The sequence below is a fragment of the Saimiri boliviensis genome, chromosome 6, assembly GCF_048565385.1.
Source record: "Saimiri boliviensis isolate mSaiBol1 chromosome 6, mSaiBol1.pri, whole genome shotgun sequence".
In the NCBI taxonomy this organism is placed as follows: domain Eukaryota; kingdom Metazoa; phylum Chordata; class Mammalia; order Primates; family Cebidae; genus Saimiri; species Saimiri boliviensis.
This window is the reverse complement of record NC_133454.1, coordinates 129,894,201-129,919,715: the sequence shown is the minus strand read 5'-3', so window position 1 is coordinate 129,919,715 and position 25,515 is coordinate 129,894,201. Positions and strand designations below refer to the sequence as shown.

Genomic DNA, 25,515 nt, shown 5'->3' with positions numbered 1-25,515 from the left:
CCGGGCACAGCCTGAGCAGTGTCTGATTTAAAACTTGCAGAGACGGCAGGAGGCTACGTGGGAGGGAGGCGTGTGGGTACAGCACGGGGGGATTTAGGGCTGGACGGCTCGGCCACGTTGCCACCCGGGTGACCCTGAGCCCTCTAAATGGGGGGGAGGGATGCCACCGCCCAGGGCCAGCGTGGCCAGAGAAGACTCCGGGCTGCACGTGGCGGGAGCTCAGCAGTCACAGACAGGATGGCCCAGAAGTCCTGGGACCCTCCCCCGCCCCCCGCCCGGAGCCCACTGCTGTGATGTTTGCCTCTTTGGGATAAAGAGTCAAGAGTAGAGTTCAGAGATGAGGGTAGATTTCAAGGGAGAGAAGAAGGAAAAACGTTCAGGGACTTCCCTTCACCCACATGCCTCTCTCCCTCCCTCTCTCTCAATCTCTCTCTCTCTCTCGGGTGAGATTGCAGATAAATCTTCAGAAAAAGAAAAAGAAAAAATCTGTGAAGGAACTGCAGCCCCAGTACCCTCTGTTTTGTGCTGTGGAACCCCTGACCACAGGCGTGGCCGCTCACACCCCCCCACCGCCCCGAGGCTCTGTGTATCCACAGTGAGGCAACTGGGGGTGGGGGGTCGCCTCTGGGCACATCCAGGCTGCAGGCAGGATTGTGCTCCCTGAGTCTGTGGGACTGGCCTCCCCAGCTCTTGGAGTTCTCTAATCTCTCTGACTTCCCCTTCTGCCACCAGCCAGGGAAAAATAGTTGCTTTCTTTTTTTCTTTTAATATAGACAAGATTTCACTATGTTGGCCTGGCTGGTCTTGAACTCCCGACCTCAGGTGATCTGCCCGCCTTGGCCTCCAAAGTGCTTGGATTACAGAGGTGAGCCACTACACCCAGCCAAATAGTTGCTTTCAAAGGGCTCATGAGATGATGAGATTAGTTTGGTCCCACCTAGTAATCTCCCTGTTGCCATCAACCCTGACGTTATGGTGGGGCTGAGGCCGAGGGCGAAGGGCGTTGTAAATTCTGCCTACCTCACCGGCCTCATGGACTCCAGCCCAGTCCACATTCAGCCAGGTGTCCACAGCCCCCCACGTGTTGTAAGCGCCTCTCCTGCCCCATTCCACAGCCCAGAGGAGCCGTGGGACACAGTCCTCCACAGTGCTCTTCGCAAGTCAGAGCTTGTGTGTGGTTGTTGCTCGCCCTTGACTTCAGAGCCTGGTTACTCATCACAAGGCAGCCCTTAGGGCATTGTGAAGAGGGAGCCAGGCCCGCCTGGGGGGATGGCGCAGCCCCCAGGCGTGGGGAGAGCCAGTAGGGTCAAGGCCCTGCCTTCCCATGGCCACCAAGGAGGCGGACGGCAGCCCTAAAATCACATCCATCTCAGGGATTTTTAGTGCAAAGGTGGTGGTGGTTTTGATCCGGGAGAGCGCCCAGAAAAGCTCTCCAGCTACCCCACCCTTTCCTGGCCTCTGAATTTCGAGTCCAGCAGCCAGGGAGTCCCAGTATCCATCCTCCTTTACTTCTCTGGGGGAACTGTTCTCACTCACCACCCGTCCCCCTCGTCCCTGAAAGCGTAGGCTCAGTAGACTCAGCTCTGAGGGCTTCCCACCCTGGGCCCTCGGAGCCCGCCCACCCCACCGGCGACCCCAGGCCTGCAGCTGGCTCCTCATCTCTCCTCTCTCCCCGGCCTCCGTGCTCGGCCATCACAGGGACTCACTTGCCATGGCTCCAAGTCTCTCCCTGAACCCCAAATCACGACACTTGCACACTTCTGCCGGCTGGCTGTTCCATGGCCGCAAGCTCCATCGGCCCGACACTGAGCATGTGCACTAAGCCATCCCTTAACTGTGCCCTGCCTCAGCATTCGCGTCTGTGAAATGGGTGTCCTACAGAATTCTTCTAGGGCTTGTCCTGAGCATTTACCCATGGGACGTCAGGATGGCTGTGGTCACGGAGTGGGCTCTGTCCACGTATAGTTAACATATGATAACATTTCCCCGTCTCTGCTGTGACTTCCTCCTCCTTCGTCAGCCAGGTCAGAACTGACCTCAACCTCCGGGGAGCTCCCATGCTCCCCGTTCCCAGCAGTAGCCGTGGCAATCACCACCATTAGTTAAGGTCCTGCCATGTGGCGGAGGACACAGCAAAATAACCTGCCAGGTTCATGGGGCCGCGTTCATGTGTGTTCAGGGCTTTAGTAGATGTGACTCAGCTGTCTGCACTCACCTTCTGATCTGTCCTGTTCAGAAATTCTGCCTGCATCGGAATCCTTCTTGTGTGTTTTGTTTTGAGAAAGGTTCTCGTTCTGCCACCCAGGCTGCGGAGCAGTGATGTAATCTCAGCTCACTGTAGCCTCAAAATCCTGGGCTCAAGTGATCCTCCCACCTCAGCCTCCCAAGTAACTGGTATTAATAGGTGCACACTACCATACCCGGCTAATTTGTATAATTTTTTTTTTTGCTGTCGTTTTGGTTTTTGCTTTTTCGAGACAGAGCCTTGCTCTGTCGCCCAGGCTGGAGTGCAGTGGTGCGATCTCAGCTCACTGCAACCTCCGCCTCCCGGGTTCAAGCAGTTCTCCTGCCTCCGCCTCCCAAGGAATGGGGATTACAGGTGCACATCACCATGCCTGGCTAATTTTTTGTATTCTTAGTGGAGATGGGGTTTCATCATGTTGGTCAGGCTGGTCTCAAACTCTTGACCTCATGATCCACCTGCCTCAGCTCCTCCAGAGTGCTGGGATTACAGGCGTGAGCTACCATGCCCGGCCCAATTTGTGTATTTTTTGTAGATGGGTTTTGCCATGTTGGCCAGGCTGGTCTTGAACTCCAAGCCTCAAGCCATCCACCCGCCTTGGCCTCCCAAAGTGCTGGGATTATAGGCATGAGCCACTGCTCCCCGCCCTTCTTGTGTATGTTAAAACCTGCCCTGGAGGTCAGCAGGGGATCTGCACATCAGAAGGCCTTTCCGCCTGCTCTGCAGAACACATGGCATCCTCTTCCCGCTCTTCCTGTGGCGTCTGTGCTTATGGTCAGTTTACAAAAATAAATTTGGGACGTAGCACTTGGGGAAAAGAATGAAAAAGTTCAGTATATTATTGTCTGGGACCCCTCAAAGGTCTTGGAGGACTGGCTCCCGTTCAGGGCAGATGAACCGAGGCTGCCTGACCCGGAGATGCTCTGTGCTCATTTGAAGTCAGCCCAAAGGTCCTTGGCCATACCTCAGGGCCTGGCTGTCTTTGCAATGGACACCAGAGACATCTGACCCCTGCATGTTCAGTGAGTGCCTCCGTCTGGTCACTGTCACTGCCCTTTGACAAAAAGTAAGCCAGAAACGTCTGCGGCGCCTGGTTCTCGTGTGGAGGAGATGTTTGGAAACGCGGAGGGGACGTTATTTGGTTGTCATGGTAAATGCCAGTGTTTCGAGATTGGAGCCCTGCGGCGTCCAGGGCAGCTCGCCGGGAGGAATGGGTCACCAAGCCAGGACCCCAGATGATGCCTGGGGTAACAACAGCTTCCACCCAGCGTGAGACAGACTGAAGGATGCCAAAGATGGCACTCTTCTGGTTGCAAGAAATACAGAGCTTGCCTGAGCTGGGTTACAGGAAGAAATGGACCTTGGGCTAAGGACACCAGGGCCTTTCCTGGTCGTGGAGGGCAGAAGGCATGGCCCTGCCTCCTGGGGCACTGGAAGCACGTGGGTCCCTCCGCTGGTATTGTGCGGTGACCGCCTCATTGCCCCAGCTGTGATGTGCAGACCCTCCACCGCTACTCCACATTCCCAGGGGAGGGTCTGATGATTGGCCTGGCCTGGCACAGGCGCCATCTCACGGCCCAGCACTCTGGAACCAGGTCATGGAGTGAGGTGGTACAGAGGTGGTCAGGGACCAGGGCTTCCTCTCTGCAGAGGGTTAGGGGGATGCTTTCAGAGAGGGTTGCAGACCAGGAAGTCCAACCTGGGTTCCAGGACAGACAGCAGTAGCCAGCATGACTTGGCGGCTTCCCTAGGCCGGCTGTTAGGGAAGGGATGAGGTGCATTCACCTCATCCTCACCGCAGCCCTGTCAACTCTGCTCTTGGTCCAGGGCACAGATGAGAAAACTGAGGCTTGGAGGGAGGTTGTTTGCTGCCTGGAGTTATGTAGCTAGCGAGAGATTTAAGCTTGAACTTGTCTAAAGATGGACTGTTGTATATCCTTCCTGCCTCTGTCTTTCCATGTGTGTCTCAGGAGCAGTGGGCACCACTGCCCGTGGAATGTGGCTGGAGTGTAAAGGGGTCAGCATGCTCACCGGACCCTCTCCTCACCTCCTCACCTCTCGCCTTTTTTTTTTTTTTTTTTTTTTGATATGGAGTTTTACTCTGTCGAGTGCAATGACACCGTCTCAGCTCTCTGCAAACTCCACCTCCTGGGTTCAAACAGTTCTCCTGCCTCAGCCTCCCAAGTAGCTGGGATTACAGGTGCCTGTCACCATGCCCAGCTAATTTTCCGTGTTGGCCAGACTGGTCTCAAACTCCTGACCACAGGTGATCCGCCCGTCTCGGCCTCCCGAAATGCTGGGATTACAGGCATGAGCCCTGCGCCCGGCCCCACCTTCTGTCTCTTAGTTCCATAGCCCACCTCCTCCCAACTGTCCTTGAAGATAGCTTTTGGCCTTTCAGAGACTTAGTAAATTTCTTTGAGAATATTCCTCTCATTTCCTTTTCCAGAAACAGGCAAAGCCAAGGATCAGAGGCTGTTGGAATCTCCCCGGATGCCCCATTCTGGCTTCCTTGCCAAGCTGTGTGGCATCCTCTCTCCAGCGGCTCTGCTTAAAGGGCTATTTTAAATGCTGACAGTCTGAAGCTTGTCATGCAATCTGTCACTGCCTCTCCCGAGTCCCAAAAGGTATATGAAATGGGATTTCTAGGTTTGGCCTTTTTTACTTTTCCTTTCAGTATAGATTTTTCTAGGCCATACTCAGAAAACAGCTTTCAGGTCCCACACACTTAAATGCTGCATGTGTGAGGTGCCTGGACCCATGGCCCTCTCCTGGGACATGGGGTGAGTCGCCTTACACCCAGAGGGATGTGTCAGGTTGACAAGATCAAGAGCCTAAGGAGCCGTTTAGTTCCACTGACCTGCTTCACAGCTGAGAATGGGGGAATACCCAGAGAGGCAGAGTGAGGCGGTCACACCCAGCCACCACCCCAGGCAGGGCTGTGTCCACTGCCTCAGCAGCAGGGGCTGTAATAATTCAGCATCCTGTGCTGTATCTCCAACTTGCCACGCTCAGACCCAAGGAGATGATGTGGCCAATGTGGAATAGGAGCAAAGGGTCAGAGAGCACATGGCCTTTACCCGTTCACTCACTTTCTCCAGAGTTACTGAATGCCCGCCGTACACCAGGTGGTGTTGTAGGATCTGGAGACCTAGCGCTGTGGAGAAATGTGAGCTAGGGAAGGAGCGTTCAGGCAGAGTTGAGCACACAAAGGACCTGAGGCGTGAATGAGCTCCACCTGTTCGAGAGACAAAGAGAAGGCAAACACGGCTGGGGGTACGGAGGAGGGGAGAGCACTGGGAGATGAGAGGAGGGGAAGGCAGGGCCACAAGGCATCCAGCCTGTACCTTCGAAGGCTGCACGGTCCGACCGGCAGACCCTGACCTGGCAACGGATGAACAGATGTGCTCAGATGCAGATATTCAGTGAAAGAGCAGAGTAGGGGACCAGGCTGCTGACCGAAAGAGCAGCCCTGACTAGCTAGCCTCACCAGACTTTATTCAGCACACATTAAGTGACCAAGGCTTTGAGTCAACACCACTGAGGATAATTAACCTGGTCAGACTCCCCTCAAGACAGGCATCCTGCTCCCAAATGATCGAAGGTCGTTTTAGGACCACATGAGTAAACAAGCTATTTAGATAAACTCCCCCACATTCCTGGTCATTTGCTTTTCTGCTGTCAACTCAAGGTAAAGAGTATTAGGCTACCTTCAGCCAAACCTTTTACTGAGGCCATGCTAGTCCCTCGTCTTTCCAGGAAGGTTTGTGACTATTTCCTATAACTTTATCTTTAATTTCTCTTCCAACTCTTTCCACCACCCTGACTGAACCCCTACAGAAGGCAGCTTGAACACAGCTCTGATGGCATTGGGAAGCCTTTGGAAAATGTGAAGCAGCAGAGTTAAAAATCACGATTTACATTTTTTAAAAGCTCATTCTGTTTGCTCTGTAGAGTGTGGATCAGTGACGGGAGGAGCAGGTGTGGAAGTGGAGAGATGAGAGGTTACTGTCCAGGCGCAAGATCACGGTGGTTCAGACTAGAGTGATAGTGACTGCCAGGCTCTGTGTGTGTGGAGCGCTACAAACAGTGCTGAGCCCCTGTTATATGAAGCTGACCAGGAGGGAGACCTGGTTGGAAACTTGGTTTGGACATCAGGAAGTTTCTCCATGGTCAAGGAAGCAGACGATAAGTCAATACTTCTTTCCTGGATGTTGGTTTCCCCACCTCCTTTATCACAGGCAGAGGGGTCTCCTCTGAGGTGCATGCAGTGTGTGCTGCTATGCCGTGTTCTGGCCGTGCTTAGTGGGATCCATTTCCATTGTCTGGCAGGTGGTTTTCTCCTTTTCTCCTAGGAAGTCCAGGCATTCTCTCAGCTGAGGCCAAACTCAGCCTTTGCCTTGATTTTGTCTGATCTTCCCTCCTATACTTGCCAGGACAATTTTGGTTGCTAGTGACAGAAACCCAGCTCTGCCTGGGATGTACTGGCCCACAGGATGGAGAGGGCTATGCTGGTAATCAGTCAGCTTGCCCTACGTATAGCTGCAGTAACAGCGTTCCCCTTGGCCGGTCTGAGTGCAGCAGTGTTTACAACTCCTTGAACACAACCAGTTACAAATTTCATTTGTTCCTTTTCCATTCCCACTGCTTCCCCTGACTAGCCCTAAAAAATCAAAAAAAAATTCCCCAATCTCTGTGGTTTGGAACAACAAAGGTTTCTTTCCCACTCATGCCCTATGCCCATCATGTATCAACAGAGGGTTACTTGGGGACCCAGACTGATAGAACCACCAGCTTCTCAGATGCACTGGTGGCCTTGCCCAAGGTCAAAAAGACAGTGTTGGCAGGCGGGGGTCTTGCATTCGAAATTAAAACCTCCAGCCAGGAAATAACATAAGTCACTTAGTCTCAAAATTCACTGGCTAAAAGTAATTTCAAGGGTCTACTCAACCACAGGAGGGCCAGAAATACTGTCTGCCGCATACCTGCTGGTGGAAAGCCATGGGTATTTGATCAGTAGCCTCAGTGACCACCACAAGTCACGATCTGGGGACTCCTGGCATTCAAGTCTTTTGTGCCCATCTCTCCCTGCCACAGCCCTTGGTTCTGCCTTCTGCCATGAGCTGGTTCCCTCCCTGTGCTTTGAATGGTAGCCACAGCCCATGTCCTTCCATAGCATCTCTAAAAGGAAGCCAAGACCACCTTCCTCACGTTCAGACTCTAGAACATCTCAGAAAAAGGCCACCTGGCCTTATGTGAGCCATGAGTCACTTGCTGCTAATGACAGGGCCCAGGAGAGTCCAGCAGGATCCCCAGACCACACCCACATGTGCACCCCTGTGTGTCGGGTGCTCTCCTCGGCTCCAGAGGGGCAGCCTGGCCAGGACCTTCCTAGGGTGAAGGGAAGCGGCTGTGTCTCCAGGGAAACCAAGCAGCCATGCCCCAGGGAAGCTATGCGGCCATGGCAGATTCTCAGCCATGTGGTGCAGAGACACAAACAGTTAAATGCATCACTGCATCATTGCTAGCTCTTTCCATTGTAAACAGGAAGCCAAGTCTTCTGGTACCACGAAGGATATGCATTGGGTTTGTACAAGTGAGAAGCCAGGCGTGGCTGTGTCTGGGGTTTCCAACCATGTCTCTAAGGCAATCACCTGTCTCTCCAGGTCTCTCTGTCCCTGCCCTCCTTCTCCCCCTCCCTCTGTGGCCTGAGGCATGGGAACCCCAGCAGCAGGAGTAGGGCCACATTGTCCCCCCTGGGGTCCTAGGTCCCTCCCCTGAGCCTGTCACTCACTGGGATCAAAGGGACATTCCAGCTGGGCTCCCATGGCAACTGCTGGAGCCCAGGGCTGGGAAGGCAGGTGAAGAAGGGGCTGGGTGACCTCACCTGACCACGTGGTTGGAACTGGGAAAGGGCTTGTCCGGCAGAAGACAGGGAGGACGTGGCCAGCAGGGTGAGCAGGTGCATTGTCAGCCTCAGGTGTGGCCGGCTCTGAAGCAGCCTTGACCTTGGACCCAGGCACCTGGGAAGCTGACCTCTGCAGTGGGAACAGCCAGCCTCCTTTGTTGTCACTGGTGCACAGGGAGGCTGTTGTGGCCTCTGACCTGTTCCTCCCCTCGTCTGCCTCAGGGTGTTTTATTTGTGACCCACATTTTCACCAGTGAGGTGCAGTGAGCCTTGGGAAGGGGCAGCCCAGCAGCCCCTGCTTTCCAGCGCAGCACACAGCAAGTCCCAGGGGCCAAGCCTGGATGTGACATGAGGTGTGCACTGTAACACCACAGGCAGGGTCCCAAGAGCCATCTAGCCCACCTTGCTCTTTCCAGGTCAGAAACCGAGGCTACTGAGTGCCCCTCCACAGGACGTGGCAGTCAAGAAAGCCACCTGGATTTATGTGGGCCACTCATGAGATGCCACCTCCCAGGAGCCCCATATGGGTGCTACCCCCTAAGGCTGCTTGGCAACGGGCTCTGCCACTTCCTGGCTGGGTGACCTGAGGCAACTCACTCAAACTCTCTGAGCCTCCCCCTCCTCACCCATAAACCAGACACAGCAACATGACTGAGCTCAGAGAGGTGACGCACACACACCTAGAACACTGGGGCCCCTGCTGAGTGTTCCAGACGCTGTGGCCATTGGTTGCTGTCAGCACCGTTTGTGAGGCCAGCGTCTGGGGTCAGGGGTCCACGCTGCTGCTCACGGACTGTGTGACCTTGAGGGGCCACTTTGGGAGGCAGAGGTTTGTAATCTGATGTACGACCATGATGGCATTAGTTAACCTAACATAGCACTTTCAACGTGCCATGCGCGCCGTCCTAATGTCTTACACGTATTGACTCCTCCTCAGTTGTCCTCCTTTGAGGAGGGACTGTTACTACTGTCATCATTTTAAAGATGAAATGATGAGGACTTGCAGCCAGTAAGTGGCAGAGCTGGGCTCTGAATCGAGCCAGCCTGGCCTCAGAGCCCACATCCCTCACCATCGCTCTCTGCTACTTCCGTTAAACAGGGACAAGAAATCTGCTTACCTTGGTATGTTGTGTGAGGACCACATAAGGATAAAGACTCACTTTGAATGAAATGAGATAATTTAGCAGAGCATTCCACACTTGACAGCACATAAATGTGTCTTCTGCTGCAGTGGTGATAATAATGATGACAGTGACGATGGCAATGATGATGATGGTGAAGACGATGATTGTGGTGGTCATAGTGGTTGGTGATGGTGGTGAGGATGGTGGTGAAGACGGTGCTGGTGATGATGGTGATAGTGGTGATGATGATGGTGGTGATGGTGATGGTGAAGATGATGGTGATGGTGAAGACGATGATGGTGATGAAGAAGGTGATGGTGTTGATGATGATGGTAGTAATTATGTTGGTGATGGTGGTGGTGTTGGTGATGGTGGTGATGATGGTGAAGAAAACAGTGGTGATGATGATGGTAATGGTAATGGTGGTGATGATGGATGGTGGTGATAGTGGTGATGGTGATGGTGGTGATGGTGATGATGGTGATGGTAATGGTGAGGATGATGGTGATGAGGGATGGTGGTGGTGGTTATGATGAGAGTAGTAATGGCGATGGTGGTGATGGTGATGGTAATGGTGGTGTTGGTGGTGGTAATGGTGAGGGTGATGGTGATGATGGATGGTGGTGGTGATGAGAGTAGTGATGGTGGTGATAGTGGTGATGGTGGTGATGGTGATGGTAATGGTGAGGATGATGGTGATGACGGATAGTGGTGGTGGTGATGATGAGAGTAGTGATGGTGGTAATGGTGATAATGATCATGTCCCTTAGGATCCCTTTCCTGTCCCTCAGGGCCATATTCCAGAGCCCAAGTATTAACTGTTTCTGGGAACTAGGGAACAGGGAAGTCCTGTGCAGTGGGATTCTTGCATGAAGCAGTCAGAGATAATGTCCTTTTAAAGGTTCCTTTTTCTTGCAATTTTGATAGCAGAGGGGAATTTACTGTTTTTAATATCCTTACTGAGTCAACTTTAAAACTTGGTAAATGTTATGTTCATCTACACCCTTCTCTTGGTTTAAAGTTTTGTTGGTCCATGAAATCCCAGTCTGGGACACACTGGCTAACTCACCTAGCCTGGAAATGGTTCCTTTACTGAAATGTTCTTTTCCTCTGGTAAACATTCCACCACACACTCTCCTGTCTGTTTCTGGACCCTGGCCTCTGATCTCAGCCAGGATCCTGCACCAATCAGCTGGTAGCGCTCAGCAGTTCCCTCGACAACCAGCGAAGAGCTGTCACATGGAGTTTTAAGGAGCAGAGGCAATTAAGAGTAATAATAGTAATTAACAGCCAGTCCCTGTGGCCCTTCACTGGCGTCCTGAGCTGCTCTGCTTAACCCCTGGGAAGGGTTCAAGTCTCACTTGTCCCTGCACATGCATGGCCTGACATAAATGTCACAGGGATTGCCTGACCGTGTGTGCTCCCACCTCACAGTTACCCACGCCCTGGGCCCCTCACCCAGCCTGTGGAGACTCAGCACCCTGGGACTGACTCCTCCACCTCATTCCCAGGATCCTGAGCCTAAAAAAGCAGAGCCTGAGGCCCTGCCCTGCTGAATTCTTCTAATCCCTGTACTGCGGGCATGGGCCTGCCTGCCAGGCGCACTTCATAAATGATGATTGGAATTGGACATGTGCAAGATGCTGGATGCCAGGGAGAAGGGGGACACAGGTGTCCTCCTGCACCTGGGCACATTTGTTCCAGATGCCAAGCACAGGGGAGTTGGAGCTTGACCGGCCTGATGCCGGCTTGGGGGGTGCCCTGTGCACCCTGGCCAATCTGATGGAGCATACTGCGTTTTTATCTAGTAATCGTGCAATGTGTCTTTTTGGCTGTACAAGGAAGGCTCCGACGGCCCTAAGCAAGGCTCTGAGGAGTGCCATTCAACAGAGTGTGGGTCGCAGGGTGCCCCGGGATGCACTGGAGGGGCCTGCAGGGCAGAGTGGGCACCACTCCCTGGGTGGCCATGACAGTTAAGCTGTTGAATAGCTGGGCCTGGTATACAGTAAGTGCTCAATAAGTGTCAGTGATGATGGTGGAGATGGTGTGGATGTGGCTGTTCAGGGAATCCTGTTGATTTGTAGGAGCCTCAGATGTTTTGGGGGAGCAATGTGGAAGGGGTGGAGACAGCTGGGAGCATCCTTGTGGAGGACCCATCCGCCCTGCACAGGCCGGACACTACTAAGGCAGCGTTAGCCACTGTAACAAATTAATCCAAGCCTGCAGCCTAACGTGGTAGAAATCTAATTCTTGCTCATGTAAGAGTACAGGGCACAGAGACCCAGCTGTTGACTCCAGGGACCCAGAGGCCTGAGTGTTGAGGCGGCAGAAGCAGGAAGAGAGAGTCGGGAGAGCACGCTGGCTTCTAAAAAGCCTAAGCCTGGAAGGGACCATTCCCACCCTGTTTGCGCTCACATTCCAGTGGTGACACCTAGTCAGGTAGTCATAGCTGGGTGCAAGGGAGTCTGGGAAATGTAGTCCGGGGCTCAACACCTGCCTCCTTCCCCACCCCAAAGGGCACCACCACGCTGCTGGGAAAGGGAAAGGGTTCTTGGAGTGTGTGCTTTTGGTGGGCTGCCTCTGGGCACGTGAAAGCTCCCTTGGTTTGCTTTTGAACTGCAAATGTGCATTTTGAGGTTTGAGCAAAGAAAAAACACATTCCACTCACAGTTTGGGATGGAGGAGGCTAACAACAGAGTTGTAAACAGGTTGTTTACAGAGTTTAAATTAGAGTTGGGCCATCTTCCTGAAGTCAGTTGCATAATTTCTTTGACTGTTTTGCCGAGGCTTAAGTAGGAGTTCGTGCAGGAAATCCTGTTTGGGAGGAAAGTAAACAGGAACTCGTGAGCTGCTATGTTTTCTGTCTTTTTGCTGTTTTCCCTCCCTCCAGCGGAGCTATCTATTAAATCTAATTGCATTGCTCATATCATTTCCCGTGAAATTTACGTCGCAATCTGCTGAGTAAGGGGAGCAAGCAGAGGACTTAATTAGAAACGTTCATCACGTGGGTTTGGCGCCTTTTTTTTTTTTTTTTTAGGAGAAAGGAACTATTATGTTCGTTGTTTCCCGGAAAGCAGTTTTCTGCAGGTTTTCAGCGTTGCTGGAAGGCTCATCAGCACCACTCAGAACACTGTTCTAGTAGCTTCTGTGAGCCGAGTGGGCCGCGCTCTTGTGGCCTGAGCTGGCCCTCTCGTCTTTGCAGGCTGCTTTCTCCTGCCTCCCCTGTGAGCTGAGGCCCACAGGACTCTGCCTCCTTTGGGGATTAGGGCTCCCTACTCTTCAGTAGTCAACATTGGGGTGCACATGCATTCCCCAGATTTTACAAAGGTGGGCCCCAGCACCAGGCCTCATTTTCCTCCAGGACAGCGCATCTCGCATTTGAGGGGGTACGTGAGAGGGCCGCCGGCCTCCTGTGGCCTGGGTTCAGCGTTCGGGGACCGTGACTTTTCTGAATGGTGTTTCTCTTCCCTCTCTGTACAGAAACCCGTGCCGACCGCAGCAAGAAGCTCTTCAGGCACTACACCGTGGGCTCCTATGACAGCTTCGACACTACCAGGTAAGACGCACTGCTCTCCTCCAGGACCCTCTGGTCAGAGCTGCTCATCTGTGTTGCACACGCGCTGGGCCCCCTTGCATGAAGCTTTTGGACCCCTCGGGTCTGTCTCCTCCTGCGTGTTAGCGGGCTGGGACCGTGAAAGCCCCCATCTCCTGGAGCCCCTGCCTGAGAGGTGGACTTGGTATTGCCCGTGGCTTGTGTCCAGCCAGAGCACACCTGTGTGGTAGCCCCAGGGAGAGGGCAGGCTGGCATTGTTTTCAAGAGAGCATGCAAATGTTAAGGATGACAGCAGTGGGCCTCGTCGCGGTATCGGGGTAGCGGCATCCCCCAGAGGAGTATTCAGATGCCTCAGATCTGGGTTTCCACCTCCTCTGTGGTCTCTGTCCATGCCCGCCGCTTCTGCTTTAGGTGGAGGGGCTGTGAAGGAAGGAGGCGGACATGCCACCAGGCACAGCAGGTCTGGGTTTGTCTGCTGTGCAGAAAGAGTCCTGCAGCTTTAACACTGTGGCTGGCACAGGCACACAGTTGGATTTTCTGCAGAAACCACTCCTGTGTGGCACCGGCTGTAGGAACATCCGTGGGTCTCTGTGCCCCTCTGCCTGCAGGGGAGGTTGAGGCTGGAAGGTGTGCTGCTTGCCCCGTGTGTGGGGAAAGGCCCCTCTGTGTGGGGAGCCCTGGATAGAGGGTTCTTCGTGGATATTGAAGCTCAACATGGGCCAGCGTGTGAGGCAGAAAAGAGAAGGAGGTGCAGGTGCAGACCCCAGGGACATTAGGGCCCTGCGCCTGGCCCTGCTGGTTGAGGAGCCCCTTCTCAGAAGCTGACCACACCCATCTCCTCCAAAGGTGGTCTGGGCTGGAGAAGGGTCCCGGCACCCTACCCTGGGTTTTTCCCGACCTCCAGGGTGTCTGTGATCAGCAGCTCAGGTGCCTTCCCTAGACTCTCACCTGCCTACAGAGGGATCCAACCTGGGTTGGCTGATTGCTTTGTTTTGTCTGTTTTGATTGAGGTAAAATGCACATAACCTAACCACTTTACAACGTTCATTAAGGTGGCAGTACATTCACAATATTGCGCAACATCCCCACTGTCTGCTTCCAGAACATTTTGTCACCCATTAGCAGTCACTCCCATTGCCCCTCCCCAGCCCCTGGCACCCACCCACCCGCTTCTGTCTCCAGGCTCTGCCTACCTCGGTGCTGCGCATAGATGGAATCCGCCACTATGTGGCCTTTCGGGTCTGGCTTCTTCCACGCTGCGTCGTGTTTTCAAAGTCCATCCACACGGTGGCACACACCAGCACTTCATTCCTTCCCTGCCCCCGATTTTTTCTTACTGTGGTAAAATACTTGTAATATAAAGCTTCCTGTTCTGACCATTTGTAAGTGAATCCCTAATTTAGTGGCATCAAGAACGTTCACAGTGTCGTGCAGCCAGCGCCACCGTCCAGCCCCAGAACCCTTTTGTCTTGCAGCGTGGGAAGTCTGTCTACATTAATGCAGACTCCCCACTCCACCTCCCTCAGACTCCAGTCCCCGCCTGTCTACTTTCTGTCTCTATGAATTCGATGACTCTAGGAACCTCAGATGAGTGGAATCCTGACATATTCATCTTTCCGTGAGCAGCTTCTTTCGCTGAGCATAACATCTTCCAGGTTCATTCATGTTGTCGCATGTCTGGATTTCCCTCCATTTTTTAGGGTTGAATAATGTTTCGTTATATGGATGGACCACATTTTGCTCATCCTTCCTCCTGTCAGTGAGCACAGGTTGTTTCCACCTTTTTGCTGTTGTGAAGGGTATTGATTGCTGTTGATATTTGCATGCAAGTATGTGCGTGCACTTAGGAGCAGAATTGCTCATTGGACTCAGTTACAACGCTGACCTGTCCCGGCCACTTCTCCCGTAAATGAGGTGTGCTGTAACAAGAATACCACAGCCAGGAGCTGGGAACCCTCCAGGGAATGTCGCAGACTTTCCAGGTCTTGCTACACTCATCCACTCTTTGACCTTGAAGCCCAGGTATGATCCATGGCCTGGCCATGAACACAGCTCCAAAAAGCAGCTCAGGGGCTTCTCCTGATGGGTCTTTATTTGGCCAGATGAATCATTTCTGCAGCAGCAGGAGAAGGCTGCCTGTGGAAGTGGACACTGGGCAGGTGGGCATAGTCAGTGAGCATCTCACACTGTGATAGTTTGTGATCACAAACAGGGTCTGGATAATGGTCCATAGTGCCTGAGGCTCCCCACAGAGGAGCGGAGGAAGGACCTGCCTGGGAACAGAGATGTCTGTAGACCAGGTTGGGTGGGACCATGTAGCAAAGGTGTAGCACGTGGCTAACAGCAGGACCAGAATGCACCAGGGACACGGGCTGCAGTTCAACCAAGAGAAGGCGTGCAGAACTATTGTGGCTGTTCAGGCTGCCTCAGGAGGTGGTGAGCTCCCCACCACTAGACAGAGCCAAGCAGAGTGGGGGAGCAGGGGATTCTCTTGCCAGAATGTCACAGAACATCAGACTGGATGACCCCCAAGATCCCCGCCAACTCTCTGCATCCCGGTTTGGTGTCCAGACAAGGGCTCTTGTTTTACATGTGTATTGAACACCTGCTCTGCCAGGAGCTGGGACCTCACCTCGGAGAGGAGAAACATGCAGACCACACTGGGGTGAACTGGTAGCTTCTAAGCCAATGGTGAAAAGCTCCAGCCTTGATGAGAGTGAGGAGTGAGCCCCAGCGCTCCCATGGTAAGGGATCAGACAAGCTGTGGGCCTCATGCTACCCTATGTTTCAGTGAAAGAAACAAGAGGTGTAACAGCACTCCTTATCCACCCCTCCCGTTCGCCAGCCACCCTGCATGGAGCACACCCCTGTTCATAGCTGAGCCCTCCCAGTGACCTGGTAATGCAGTGTTACATTCCACCTGCTGGAGGGACACTGATGGAGGGAAAGGAAGGCCAAGTTAACAAGTGTTTGAGCCCAAGCATCTGAGCCCGAGCGTGAGGCCTGATCTGTGGGCAGTAGAATCCCCTGTCTCCTAAAATCCCTGAGCCCCTCCGGCAGGCGAAGGAGAGGCCTTACTCATGGTCTATCTGGAGCTGTCCCCGACCACCATGGCTGCTGAAGCTGACCTCCGCCTCCACACACTCCCCTACATTCTGTGTTGTATCTCCTGCAGTGAGGATGGTACTGCTCAAAGCCAGCCTGGGTTGAGGGAAACCGATGAGGAGGAGGGCCAATGTTTTTGGGGTGACAGAGTCAGCATCGTTGGGAGCCATCCTGTGTGTAGATGGAATCCGTCACTACGTGGCCTTTCGTGTCTGGCTTCTTCCACGCTGCTTCGTGTTTTCAGAGCCCATCCACACGGTGATACAGACCAGTACCTCACTCCTTCCCAGCCCCCAATTTTTTCTTATTGTGGTAAAATGCACATAATATAAACAAACCTTCCTATTCTGACCACGTTTAAGGGAATCACTGGCTTAGTGGTCTTAAGACATTCACGATGTTGAGCAGCGAACACCACCATAACACCCTGGAGCTCCTTCATCTTGCAGAGTTGCAACTCTGTGCATTAATGCAAACTCCCCACTCCACTTCCCTCAGACTCTGGCCCCAACCTGTCACTCCATGAATTCAATGATTCTAGGAACCTCAGATGAGTGGAATCCCGATGTATTCAGGATGATGATGTTACCTTGGTTAACCCCCCACCATCTGAGCTGGTTTATAACAGGTGCAGGGGTAGCCTGAGGGAGCTCACCCCACTCAGGATCGGCAGAATTGGCCTCAACCAGACTGTGAACTTGTGAGTGTGGCAGCATCGACAGGAGGACAGGCAGTACTGACGGAGGGTGGGCAGTGCGGGCAGAGAGAGGGCAGTGTGGAAGGAGGGCGGGCAGCATGGGAGCTTGTGGGCAGAGATGAGTAGGTCTTGCACAGCCCTGTGACCCTGGGCTGGCATAGCTCTGGGGTGGGCATGGAGTGAGCGGCTGACCGCCAGCTTCTCCGATAGAGCAGAGGCGCATCTGCAGGCCATGGTCGCCAAAGCGTGGGCACGGAACAGCCTTTAGCTCCCAAGCCCTCACTGGCATTCATGTTACAAGTAGCCTAATGAGCAGCAGAAACCTGGGTGTGATGCCAGCCCCTTGGGCCAATTATCCACTGTAGGCTGTGGGGTCACAGTCTGGGCAGATGGTGTGGGGCTGAGGGTGTCCCACCACAGATGCAAGTGTAATGAGAGAAAATGCCATGGGAAGTGAGACTCAATGGAGACATTTCCTGAATCAGTCAGGAGGTTTCTCCCCTTCCCACCTCCTCTTATGTCAAAAACTGCTCAGAGTCTCAGAGCTGGAGAGCCGAATATGAAAATACACTAGTTCATTAGAGAACATATTCAGCTGTTCCAGCTGATTCCCTCCCTGGGATTCCCCTCCACTCACCGAGGAAACAGTGAGAGAAGGATCTAGAAATGGCCACATTAATCAAGGTCAAATAGCAGAGTTCCTAAGGGCCATTTCTACTCAGGACTTTACAGATATTTCAATGTCATTTTTAAAAACATGACTCCACTCAGGGAATGGGAATCTTAAGTTCCCACTCTTCTTTAACCAAACACTCAGCCTCATGATGGGACACCCAGGAGAAGTCTACTTGGCAGGATTGGGGAGAACTCAGGGTCTCACTTAAGGCTGAACAGACTCTATTTATACATCCATCCTTCTAGCTATCCACTCACTCAGCCATTTATCTATCACTCATCCATCCACCTGTTCATCTATCCACCCAGCCACCTGTCCACCCATCCATCTGTCCACACATCCGTCCATCCATCTATGCATTCATTCATCCATATGTATCTCTTCATCCATTCATCTACTCATTCATCTCTCCATTCCTCCATCCATCCATCTGCCTACCCACCCATCCATTCATACATCAATCCATCTATCCACCCATTCATCTGTTCACTCCCCCATCTATCCATCTGCCTACCCACCCATCCATCTACCCATTCATTCACACTTCAGTCCATCCATCCACCTACCTACCCACCCATTCATTCATACATCAATCCATTTATCCACCCATTCATCTGTCCACTCCCCCATCCATCCACCTACTTACCCACCCATCCATTCATACATCAGTCCATCCATCCACCTATTCATCTCTCCATTCCCCATCCATCCATCTGCCTACCCACCCATCCATCTACCCATCCACTCATACATCAATCCATCCATCCACCCATTCATCTGTCCACTCCCCCATCCATCCACCTACTTACCCACCCATCCATTCATACATCAATCCATCCATCCGCCCATTCATCTGTTCGCTTCCCCATCCATCCATCTGCTTACCCACCCATTCATCCACCCACCCACTCATATATCAGTCTATCCACCCACCCATTTATCTGTTCACTTCCCCATCCACCCATCTGCCTACTCACCTGTCCATCTACCCATCCACTCATGCATCAGTCTATCCATCTACCCATTCATCTCTCCACTCCCCCATTCATCCATCTGCCTACCCACCCATTCATCCACTTACCCACTTATACATCAATCCATCCATCCACCCATTCATCTGTCCACACCCCCATCCATCCACCTACCTGCCCACCCATCCGTTCATACATCAGTCCATCCATCCATCCATTCATCTCTCCATTCCCCCATCCATCCATCTGCCTACCCACCCATCCATCTACCCATCCACTCATACATCAATCTATTCATCCACCCATTCATCTGTTCACTCCCCCATCTATCCATCTAGCTACCCACCCATACATCTACCCATTCATTCACACATCAGTCCATCCACCCATTCATCTCTCCACTCCCCATCCATCCATCTGCATACTCACCCATCCATCTACCCATCCACTCATACATCAATCCATCCATCCACCCATTTATCTGTTCACTCCCCCATTCATCCACCTACCTACCCACCCATCCATTCATACATCAATCCATCCATCCACCCATTTATCTGTTCACCTCCCCATCCATCCATCTGCCTACCCACCCATCCATCCACCCATCCATTCATACATCAATCCATCCATCCACCCACCCACTGCATTCATCTTTCCATGTGTTTAACCAATATTTATCAAGACCTGACTATTTTGGGAGCTGAGGATATAGAGATAAACAACAAGCACATTCTTTGACCTCATGTAGATGACAGTTTAATTAGTAAAGCTAACAAATAATGCAGAGGATCTCACTTTGTAGTTAATGCTATGAAGCAGATGAGTGCTGTCATAGAGTCCTGGGAGGTTGGGTCATGCCAACTTTATGTAGGGGTGCCAGGGAGGAGTGTCATCCTGAGGGAGTGACTTTTGGGTTGAAACCGAAAAGACTGAGGAGGAATCAGCCCTCAAGAGAAGGTTCAGCAAGTGCGGAAGCACTGGGGTGATGAGAGGATTTGACATTGCAGGAATGACCGTGGCCTACGAGAGAACAGAGGCAGTAATGTCACAGAAAGACCTTGTGCCTCATGAAAGGAGTTTGGGTCTCCTCGCACTTGCAGTGAGGCATTGGAGGGCATTAGGCAGAAGTGGCATCATCTGAATCACTTTTCTGGAGGAAACCAGGTGGCAGGACAGATGGAGACCAACGAGCAGCCCATTGCCACCATCCAGGCCAAGCAGCAGTCGTGGTTGGGGCTGGTGGAGGTGGTGGGGTGGACAGGTGGATGAATCCGAGGGGCAGGGTGAACTTAGATTGGATAGGGGCATGGACCTGAGGGTGAGAAGGAACACAGAGGGCCTAGCTCACCTTCTCTTGGGTTTTGCAGGGAGGAGCTCCCAGGGACACATTCTTATTGACAGCAAGGTCTGCTCAAAAGGAACGCATCCGTAGACAGTACTCAAGGAAACAGTCTAAGAAGGTCCTGAGTATCTGTTTTTTGTTCTCCTTAAGAGAAAATCAGTTTTCTTTTAGAGAGTGAATTAGAAGGATGGCAAAGTATGCCTATTCACCATTGAATATCCACAGTCCACAGCTACTTATTTTCACAGCTTTCGAGTCTCACAGCCTAATTTTTATCTTTTTTCAATCAGTAATAAATACATATACCTAGGCAGAGCTCAGTGGTTCATGCCTGTAACCCCAGGACTTTGGGAGGCCGAGGCAGGTGGATGATGAGGTCAGGAGTTTGAGACCAGCCTGGCCGATGTGGTGAAACCCTGTCTCTACTAAAAATACAAAAATTAGCTGGGCATGTTGGCACATGCCTGCAGTCCCAGCTACTCAGGAGACTGAGGCAGAAGAATTGCTTGAACCTGGGAGGCGAAGGTTGCAGTGAGCCAAGATCATGCCACTGCACTTGAGCCTGGCAACAGAGTGAGACTCTGTCTCCAAAAAAAGAAAAGAAAGACATACCTGGTTAAAAAAAATTCAAGATATGCAGGAAATTGATAGAGTGTGAAGAGTAAGTCTCTCTCCCATCTTTGCCTTCTAGTCCCAAGTTCTTCTCCCTAGAGAGAATCTCTGTTGCAGGGTTCCTGAGGATCTTTCTAGAGATGGACCCTGCAAATAGAATCTGAAGTGTTCTGAAGACCCTGCGAAATCATCAGTCCTGAGTTTTCTCTCTGCCTTTCCGGCTAAGTCACTGCAAAGCCTCGGGCAGCTCACCTCCCCTCTCTGAGTCTTTGGCTAAGTCACTGTGTCACTGTGCAGCCTCGGGCAGCTCAAATCCCCTCTCTGAGTCTCCGGCTAAGTCACTGTGCAGCCTCGGGCAGCTCACCTCCCCTCTCTGAGTCTGGCTAAGTCACTGTGCAGCCTCGGGCAGCTCACCTCCCCTCTCTGAGCCTTTGGCTAAGTCACTGTGCAGCCTCGGGCAGCTCACCTCCCCTCTCTGAGTCTTCTGTTCCCGTTGTTTGCAGAGTAGAGTTGCTTCCAACTCATTCTATATCTCCAGTTGTGTTCGTGTGAAGGATGAATGAGAGAATATGTTTAGTGCTTGCAGCTCCTAAGAGGCATGTGCTATATAAATCCAGAGGGGTGCTGAGTTGTGAGCAGTGTGTGTGGGTAGCTGGCTTTCTTTTGAAACCCTAACTCTGCGCTCTAGAAGACTGCCTCAGTGTGTAGGTTGTAAGAACTGAATGGCAAGAAACACTGATTTCTCCTCCACCATTATTTTGTATTTTAATATAGTTTTTATTATTCCTTAGACTTGAAAAGAAGGCTTTATCCCTGAGTGTATCTACTGTCTGGACACAGAAGGAAGCACACCCCATGTGTTTGTCCCTCTCAACCAAAGGCTGGGCCTCGAAGTTAATACAGAAGCCCCCGTGGCGGCTCCTTTGAGGCACGGTTTTGGGCAGGGCAAGAGAGGATTTCACTTTTTATTTCATACATTTTCTGTATTTTTTTTTTTACTATATATTTATTTATTTGAGACAGAGTCTCATTCTGTTGCCCAGGCTGGAGTGCAGTGGCATGATCTCAACTCACTGCAACCTCTGCCTCTCAGGTTCAAGTGATTCTCCTGCCTCAGTCTCCTGAGTAGCTGGAATTACAGGTGTGTGCCACCATGCCTGGTTAGTTATTTTGTATTTTTAGTAGAGACAGGGTTTCACCATCTTGGCCTGGCTGATCTCGATCTCCTGACCTCAGGTGATCCACCAGTCTCAGCCTCCCAAAGTGCTGGGATTACAGGCATGAGCCACCGCACCGACCACATTTTTATTTTTTTGGTAAGTATATAGTACTTTTGTAGTTTTTTGAGACAAGGAGAGACAGGCATTTCTCTGGGCATGGGCAAAGGAAGGCGTCACAACCACAGCTCTTCTGTCACGCTCTTCCAGCGTGGTACAGATGGTGGCACGGCCAGGTCTCCATCTGGGTGAATCGTTTCTCTGGGGCATGCTGCTCTTCTCTGTGGTCTCTATCGTGATGGACAGCTCTCCCAGTGCCTCAACGGGGGACCTGAGTGTCCCCCTCCTCCTCCTCCCTTGCTTTCCTCCCTCCCTCCCTCCTTCAGCCCATCGCAGGGGTCAAGGAGTCCTGTCTTCTTCCTGTCCCCCTGCTGTTCCTCTGGGCTGGCCCCATGGCTCTTGTCCATGTTGTCTGTTCCCCATAGCACCCCTCAGTCTGGCTGCCCCAGGGACCCCTCTCCTCACCCATTCTCAGTGAACTCTTAAGTTTCACGTTTTCCTCCTCCATAAGTTTTCATCCAAGTACTATATCCATGTAAGAAAAGTAGTTAATTAATTAAACTACAGATATAGGGCTAAGAAGAGAAATAAATTGTTGCCCACCCACTCTGACCCGGCCTCAGCCACACAGCCCCACTTGGCAGAAAAAAAACAGTTTTTAAACTCTGTCTGCTTCATTCTTCTGATGGGAGCCTCCCCAGCTTGATGATGACTCCCGTATTTCTTAATTTTAAAATGTGGAACATCCTTGACACATTGCTGGAAAAGTTGTTTTCTTAGTTTGACCCTCACCTCCAGTTCTAAATAGTTCTTGCCAATGTGCTCATAGATTACCTCGAAATAACATTCTCAGGCTTCTCTCTCTTGTTTAATAAATTTTATACAATATCACTTGACCCTTTGGTGTATTTATACTGAAGGGTTCTAGTTTATGTCTCCAAGTTGGACTCAGAAGTTAAAAAACAGTGGAGGACGGGCACAGTGGCTCACACCTGTAACCCCAGCACTTTGGGAGGCCAGGGCAGGAGGATAGCTTTAACCCAGGCATTCAAGACCAGCACAGGCAACAAAGTGAGACCTCAGGGGAAAAAAAAAAAAAAAAAAAGACCACATGGAAAGCATTACATTATGATGATAATACAAATGGGTTTAGGATTCCAATTCCTCTTTTCAGACCTATGAGAAGAAGGATACTAATAGCCTCACAACCCAATGAACTCTTTTCCTTCCACTCTATCAGTGGTTCAGAGCAATTCCACCTTTTAGCTTAATATTAGGATCATGATTTTCCCATGAAGATTTTATTTTTCCTGGAGTTTCTGATTGCCTTTTTTTTTTTCTTGTGGGAGAAAAATTATGGCTTCTTGAGTATGCCACTAAAATATCATTCTTTTCCTGATGTATCACGGGAAGCTGCCTACTCTTACCAGAATCGTCTGACATTCTTCTCCAGTCTGAACTCCGGTTCTCAGTATACAACCATGATCCTGCAGTTCCCCATTACTGAGCTCGTGGATATCCAAGTTGCTTTTTGTCTCTGCACTTCCTCTGTCGGGACACATCCTCAGTAACAACATCAGTAAACGGTATCTGGAAGATAACGCCATGTCTGGACATTCCCTAGTTACCAAATGTTCTCAGTGTTGCAGAGCTCTGGGTTCAGAACGGTTCTCCCCGTGAGCTCTCCAGACTTTGCTCCATTGCCATCCCGCCCCTCCTGTGGCTTATAGCCCTGCTGACTTGTCCTCTGTTGTCGACTGCTGAGAGAGGCATGCTGACATTCTCCAATATTATTGCGTGTTTGTCCATTTCTTCTTTTCAGTTCTCTCAGATTTGGCTTCATGTGTTTTAAAGTTCTGATGTTAGGTTTGTACTCACTCAGGACTGTTATCTCTTCTTGGTGATGGGCCTGGGAGTTCAGGTGCCCGGAGGTTCTGAATTGATCTTTTTTATCATTATTCAGTGTTCCCGTTCATCCCTGGCAGGTGAGAATTGCCAGTAAGAAGTTATAGCACTGTCTGATTCCCATTCCACTGTAGCTAGGGACCCTTTATTTTCCTCTCTAGAAGTTTGTAGGCATGTTCCATCTTCTACTTTTTCTTAATGTTCCGAAATCTGATGGAGGGTCTGAGTGTGACCTTCTTTTACACATTGAGCTCACTCCTCTGGAGGCCCCTCCAGAATGAAGCAGCTTCCCCTTCGAGAAGATATTTTTTTACCTCCATGACAATCTCACCGCTTTCTCTCTCAGTTCAGTCTTTCTGGATTTCCTCTGTTAGACCATTCGCATTCTCGCCATTTGTACCTATTCTTTCTCAAGAGTTTTTCTCTGCCTTTTTGCTCTGTCTTCTGGGAAATGTCCTTAACTTCCAACCCGTCTGTGTAAGTTATTTTGTCAGTCACACTGTTACTGCCCACGAGCTTTTCCTCTCAACAGTGGAATAAGCTTCCAAACGCTTGAGAGAAGTGGTTTCTGGGTCTCTTTGGGAACAAACCAGCCAGCCAGGTATGGGCAGATCTCTGCATATCATAGCTGCTCTCACGGCAAAGCTCAGGGGGACCACACGTTCCTCCAGGTCAAACTCCAGAAAGAGAGGCTCAGAGATATGCTCCTGGCCCCACTCCCACCAGAAGCTCATCAGCAAAGACAGACAGGGGTTCTCATGCACACCTGTGGGGCAAGTAGTAGGATCGAGATTGAACATTGAAGTGCTGCTGGGTGTTTGTGTTCAGGTGAGTTCCACAGACGTCCAGGTGATGGGACTGTGCTGGGGGGAAATGGCCCCAGGAGCACAGTGTCTCCGCTGAGTCATGAAAGAGGAGGGGGCTCTCTGACGGGAAAGGGGTGGTGAGGAGCAAAGAGCCTAGACTCGTGAGTGAGGAAAGCCTGTGTTCCCTCCCCCTCTCTCCACCTGCCATCCCCGTGACCCCAGACAGGATCGTCCACTCTTGGCTCTGCCTGTGCCGTCTCCGAATGAGCATTTGTGATTCTGCCTCTGTCATGGAGCTTTGAGATTGAGATATCATAGATGCCATCTATGAAGTATATAATTTCAAAGAGCCGAGCACAAGCGTGACAGTTGTGGGTCATGAGCCTCTCAGGGTGGCCGGGGCTGCTGGCTTGGCTGGGCCAGGCCTGGACTCCTTCTCTAGTACTCAATGATTCAAAATTTGGTGCCCTCCAAGCTGGCCATGGCCAGCTTCCCTTGTACTTTTGTGGGATGCCAAGTGCCTGACTTGGGGACTTTGAACCTTGGCCTCAGACCAAGGTGAGGGTAGGTTTTTCTGGCTGGAGGTACACTCAGATTCTCTGAAAACAGCTGGATGGGTGCTAAGGATGGAGAAGGGGAGGGTCCTCCTCCCGTCCCGCAGCAGGCACCCAGCTCAGCAACCGTTCTTCATTGGGGCTGGGAGCACTTGGTCTTCCAGTTGGGGTAAGTGGCCCCAGGACACTCCAGCTGGAGGGCAGGGAAGCCAAGCTGTCAGCAGCCTGGACACCTTCCTGACGGCCTTTCCTATGAGGCCAGGCAGGAAGGCCTGACTGCTTTGTTCTGGACCCAAGACTCCTGCTTCGGGGCTGGGAGCTGAGCTCCTCACGGCAGGGAGGCTCCTGGCTCATAGCAGCCTCAGACCACGTTTAGTACATTTTCCAGGTGGCAAGTGGGTGGATAGTGACGGGGGCACCGATGGTGGGTGGGGCCGTCAGAGCAGCAGCAGAGGAGGGCTGGGGGGCTGGGATTCGGCACCTCCTGGCAGAGCCCCGCTAAGGGCGCTCCCAGAGGCCTGCCCTTCTCCGCACTTGCATGGGGCAGGGGCTCCCCAGAGCTCAGGAGCCCTGCAGCTGCACAGGAATCTCCCGTCTCTTAAAATCCCTGAGCCCCTCCAGCAGGCTAAGGAGAGGCCTTACTCACATTCTCTCTGGAGCTGTCCCTGACCACCACGCCTGCCGAAGCTGACCTCCGCCTCCACGCACTCCCCTACGTGGCCTCTGGGTGGTGCCTGGCC

General features: G+C 51.9%; 1 protein-coding gene across 14 annotated transcripts in view; it reads left to right on the top strand.

The window, feature by feature from the left end:
* SHANK2 (SH3 and multiple ankyrin repeat domains 2) overlaps positions 1–25,515 on the top strand; it is a 684,346-nt gene that overhangs the window by 441,387 nt on the left and 217,444 nt on the right. For all 14 annotated transcript variants that reach the window (XM_074401828.1, XM_074401830.1, XM_074401824.1 and 11 more), the window contains one exon: positions 12,755–12,830. In XM_074401828.1, coding sequence (XP_074257929.1) covers positions 12,755–12,830 — 76 coding nt within the window. The remainder of the gene's footprint in view (positions 1–12,754; positions 12,831–25,515) is intronic.